The following is a 5662-nucleotide window of genomic DNA, read 5'->3' as shown; positions in this document are numbered from 1 at the left end:
TTTTTTTTTTTTTTTTTTTTAGACGGAGGCTAGTGATTGAATGTTGATGTTCTAAAAGTTGACTCTGGCTGCTGTGTGTTGGTGGATGGGGGCAGTAGAGTGGGAGACCAGTAATAGTGATTGTAATTTCTTGTGAGTCATGTAGACAGTTCTTTTGGGAAGCTTTTCTTAAGGTAAGAAAAAGCAGGGCTAGTGTAAGTTTTGTTTATACTGAAAATGTTTAAAAAATTTTTGGAGTCAGGGTCTCACTCTGTTGCCCACACTGGAGTGGAGCGGCATGATCTCAGCTCACTGCAACTTCCCACTCCCAGGTTCAAGCGGTTCTCCTGCCTCAGCCTCCCTAGTAGCTGAGATTATAGGTGAACACCACCATGCTGGGGTAGTTTTTGTATTTTTAGTAGAGACGAGGTTTCACCATGTTGGTCAGGCTGGTCTCAAACTCCTGACCTCAAGTGATCCAATTGCCTCGGCCTCCCCAAATGCTGGGAATACAGGCATGAGCCACTGCACATGGCCCCTTGCTGCCTTTTGATAATTATAACACAAAAGCTTTTGGGGAGGTAGACCTTCCACTTAGAATTATTACCTTGGTACAGATTCCCAGCCAATATATTGTTTTTGCAGATTATATTACAACCATCAATAAACTCTTCTTATTTTCAAACATAAAACTATCATACTGAATATGCTTTTTCCAACTACATGTGCCACCCTTCACTCCCCCTCCTCAAATCTGAAGAATCACTGTTTTATCCAGTGACACAAAATCATTGAAATATGTTTCACAAACTAAAGCACAAATCTCCAAGCATCCACTACGGAGAAAGATGAACAGAACAACAGTCATAGATGAACACTGGAGGACAGTTGCAGGCTACGCTAACCATGGAGGCTGAAAGGGACATCTTTCTCTACAACTCACTTAATCTCAAGTTAACCCCAATGAATGGTTTAACAGATAATTTTCTTAATCTTTTTATGGAAAAGTTCATACCTACACAAAGTTAGACAAAATAGTTCAATGAAGCCCCATATATACATCACCCAGCTTCACTAATTATCAACTCACAGCAAATCTTGCTTCTTCTAAACTCTATTTCATCCTCTCCTGTAGTATACTATTTTGGTGCAAATATTAAACATCACATTATTTCATCTGTAAATATTTCAATGTTATTTCTAAAAGGCATCTCTAAAAACACACACTACCATTATAGTTAAAAACATTAACACGAAATTTTTTATATCACCAAATATTCACTTTAAAATTTTCAGGAAAAAATAGGACAAGATCTTGGAACTTAGAGTTGACATCAAAAACACGATCCATAAAAGAAAAAAATAGATAAAATGGACTTTATTAAAACGTAAAACTTTTGCTCTGCAAAGGACTCTGTTAAGAGGATAAAAAAACTAAGAGATTGGGAAAAAAATACTAGGAACTGCATATCTCCCAAAGGACTCATACATAAAAGAACTCTCGAAACAAGCCATTTAGAAAATAGGCAGGCCAGGCACGATGGCTCACGCCTTTAATCCCAGTACTTTGAGAGACCACAGCGGGCAGATCACCTGAGGTCGGGAGTTTGAGACCAGCCATGCCAACATGGAGAAACCCCATTTCTGCCAAAAATACAAAATTAGCCAGGAATGGTGGTGCATGCCTGTAATCCCAGCTGCTCGGGAGGCTGAGGCAGGAAAATCGCTTGAATCCAGCAGGCAGAGGTTGTGGTGAGCCGAGATCACGCCACTGCACTCCAGCCTGGGCAACAAGAGCGGAACTCCTTCTCCAAAAAAAAAAAAACAAAAAGTGGGCAAAAGATATTAACAAAGATTTCATCAAACAAGACAGATACACAGATGGCAAAGAAGCACATGAAAAGATGTTCAATACCATCAGTCACTGCATTGTTCAAACACCATTGCATCAGAGAATGTAAATAAAACCCACAATATCACTACATCTCTATCAGAATGGCTAAAATTTAAAAAGTGATAACCCCAAATGCTGGTGAGAATGAAGGGAAACTGGATTACTCACACATAGCTGGTGGGAATGTAAAATAATACAGCCACTCTGAAAGAGTATGGCAGTTTCTTAAAAAAAAAAAAACTAAACATGGACTTACTACATGACTCAGCAACTGCATTCTTGGGCATTTATTCTAGAGAAATGAAAACTTATGTTCATACAAACGCCTGAATATGAATGTTCATAGTAGCTTTATTCATAATAGCCAAAAACTGGAAGCAGCTCAGATGTTTTTCAACTAATGTTAAATGGTTAAACAAACTGTGATGTATCCATACCATGGAATTCTATTCAACAGTTTTGAAAAACCCGCTATCAATACAGGCGACACCTTGGATGGATCTTAAGGACATTATGCTGTGCGAAAAAAGCCGGTCTCCAAAGGCTTGTTTTGAGAGTTCTTTATGTATTTTATGTAATAGTCCTTTGGGAGATATGCAGTTGCTGGTATTTTTTCCCAATCTCTTGGTAGTTTTTTCATCCTCTTAACAGTCTTTTGCAGAGCAAAAGTTTTTCATTTTGATGAAGTCCATTTTGTCCACTTTTTTCTTTTAGAGATCACGCTTTTGATGTCATCTCAAGGTCCAAAGATTTTGTCCTTTTTCTAAAAGTTTTATAGTAAATATTTGGTGATATAAAAAATTTCAGGCAGGGTGCAGTGGCTCATGCCTATAACCCTAACACTTTGGGAGGCTGAGGCGGATGGATCACCTGAGGTGAGTTTTGAGACCAGCCTGGCCAACATGGTGAAACCCCATCTCTACTCAAAATACAAAATTAGCCGGGCGTGGTGGCACATGCCTGTAATCCCAGCTACTCGGGAGGCTGAGGCAGGAGAATCACTTCAACCCAGGAGACAGAGGTTGCAAAGAGGCGTGATCATGCCATTGCACTCTAGCCTCGGTGACAGAGCGAGACTCTGTGTAAAAAAAAAAAAAAAAAAATTTAGATTCACAGTTGCCAAGAGTTAGGAATAATGGAGAGGAAGGTGTGAATATAAAGAGAGAGGTAACACAACAGATAACCTTGTGGCAACAGAATATTTTTATATCACCTTTTTTTTTTTTTTTTAAGAAAGTCTTGCTCTGCTGTCCACGCTTCAGTGCAGTGGTGTAACCATAGGTCACCACACCTTCAACCTCCTGGGCTCAGGTGATCCTCCTGCCTCAGCTCCACAAGGACTACAGGAGCAAGCCACCACACCTGGCTAATTATTTTTTAATTTTTATGTAGAGCAGGGGTTTTGCTGTCTCCCTTTGTTGCCCAGGCTAGTCTCCAACTCAGGCTCAACCGATCCTCCAACTCGGCCTCCTAAAGTGCTGGGATTATAGGCCTGAGCCACCATGCCTGGCCACATTTTCATATCTTAATTGAGGTGGTAGTTACACAAATTAATACATATGATTAAACTGCATAGAACTACACACACACACACACACACACACACACAAATACATGTAAAACTGATGAAAGCTGAACAATGTCCATGGATTTTGCCAATATCAATTTCCTGGTTTTGATATTGTACTACAGTTATATAAGACGTTTTCATTAGGGTAAATGGGGTGAAGGGTACATGGGATCTCTTTGTACTATTTATTTAATTTTATTTTTTATTTTGTAGAGATGGGATCTCATATTTTGCCCAGGCTGGTCTCAAATTCCTGGGCTCAAGTGATCCTCCTGCCTCAGCCTCCCAAAGCACTGGGATTACAGGCCTGAGTCACCATGCTTGGCCTGTACTATTTTTGCAACTTCCAATGAATCTATAATTATTTCAAAATAAAAGTATAGGTCAGGCACAGTGGCTTACACCTGTACTGTCAGCCCTTTGGGGGGCTGAAGAGGGAGGTTCACTTGAGGTCAGGGGTTCGAGACCAGCCTGGGCGACGTCTCTACAAAAAATAGGAAAATAATTAGCTGCCTGTGGTCCCAGCTTCTGGAGGGCAGGAAGAGTTGGGGAAGGGGGCTGAGGCGGGAGGATCACTTGAACCCAAGAGGGTGGAGGCTGCGTTATGATTGTGCCACTGCAAACCAGCCTTGGCAACAGAGTGAGACCCCGACTCCAAAAATTGTTTTAAAAAACATTTTAAGTATAAACAAAACTTTCACTAGCCCTACTTTTCTTTCCTTAAGAAAAGCTTCCCAAAAGAACTGTCTACATGCACCACAAAAAATCACAATCACTATTACTGGTCTCCCACTCTACTCCCCTCATCCACCAACACGCAGCAGCCAGTCAACTTTTACAACATCAACATTTAATCGCTAGTCTCTTCTTTCTTTCTTTCTTCTTCTGCGGGACAGAGTCTCGCTCTGTTGCCCAGGCTAGAGTGCAATGGCGCGATCTCGACTCACTGCAACCTCCGCCTCCCACGTTCGAGCGATTCTCCTGCCTAAGGCTCCCGAGTAACTGGAATTACAGGGGCCCACCAACACGCCAGGCTAATTTTTTAAATATTTTTAGTAGAGACGGGGTTTTGCCATGTTGGTTAGGCTGGTCTCCAACTTCTGACCTCAGGCGATCCGCCCGCCTCGGCCTCCCAAAGTGTAGCCTCTTCTTAAAACTCTTTTAAATAGTTTCCCGTGGCTCTTAGAATAAAAGTTAACGTGTGGTTAAAATAAAATAAAAACCTTGCTGTGATGTAGTCCTTCTCCCGGGTCATTCCACACCATCTGTCTTCCACTAAGCTTCAGTCACACTCATATGGCCCACCTTCTAGTCCTCAAAATAGCCAAAACCTCTCCAAGCCTTACAGCCTTCACACAAACCGTTTCTTCTACAGAGGGCAGAGAAAGACAGTGGTTTCGAAAGTCACGTCCAAACTATAAATCACAGGACACTGAATTCTGCGGGCTTTGATTAGCATAAGAGCTGCTTCCGATGGGGGAAACTCTATGCGGGGTGTGCCAGGAACTGATTTAAGACTGTATTCAGATCTTCCAAGCAACGCCAAAGACGCCAGCTAATAAACAGCATATTTGATTGCTTACACTGTGTGCTAGGTCCTTTTATCCTTCAAACGACCACCCACAGGAGAGGCTAAGGTCCCATTCACAACTGAGCTCTTAAGGAGGTTAAGTAGCCCAGAGTTCAACAGCAAGTGAACGGGTTGCTCAAAGCCAGAGCTACTCTTGACCTCTACTCTATACACTGCCTTTCCTCCAGCCCATAAATACAACGAATGAACCTGCAGGTTGGTAGCTCCTGGGATCCGAGGTTGGAGCGCCACAAGACCCCAACCTGCTCTCACCCCGAGACAGGGAAATAGGAACGGGGGCACAGGTCCACCACCAGGTGCCTCTGCGAGAGGCAGCAGTGCAGGCGGCGGGGAGGACCAGCGGTCACTCACCTGGTGCTGGCGCTGCGGCCACCTCCACACAGCGGTCGGGGCCTCCCAGACGCCGACCCGCACGCCCCAAGGAAGCCCCCGGCGAAACCCTCGCGGGCCCGTCCGCAGGCACCAACCAAATAACGCAGCGCCGGCACCATCCCCTACGCACGCTCTCCTTCCTCAGCGTTCAGAAGCCGCCACTTGACCCTCCACGGCCGGAGACCGGCGTCCTCTAGCCCCGCCCCTCACGCGGAGGCCAATGAAGTGCGCGCCTTCGCCCCAGGTGGGAGAGGCT

General features: G+C 43.8%; 1 protein-coding gene across 1 annotated transcript in view; it reads right to left on the bottom strand.

Moving 5' to 3' along the window:
* Positions 1–5604, bottom strand: part of L2HGDH (L-2-hydroxyglutarate dehydrogenase) — a 78546-nt gene extending 72942 nt beyond the window's left edge. Inside the window, exon 1 of the mRNA XM_011999757.1 lies at positions 5386–5604. Within this exon, the coding sequence (XP_011855147.1) occupies positions 5386–5525 (140 nt within the window). The 5' untranslated portion in view covers positions 5526–5604. The remainder of the gene's footprint in view (positions 1–5385) is intronic.
* Positions 5605–5662: the final 58 nt, after the last annotated feature.

The sequence above is a fragment of the Mandrillus leucophaeus genome, unplaced genomic scaffold (assembly GCF_000951045.1).
Source record: "Mandrillus leucophaeus isolate KB7577 unplaced genomic scaffold, Mleu.le_1.0 Scaffold60, whole genome shotgun sequence".
Taxonomy (NCBI): Eukaryota; Metazoa; Chordata; class Mammalia; order Primates; family Cercopithecidae; genus Mandrillus; species Mandrillus leucophaeus.
Note: the sequence above shows the minus strand (reverse complement) of the source record. Positions and strands in the feature narration are given on the sequence as shown.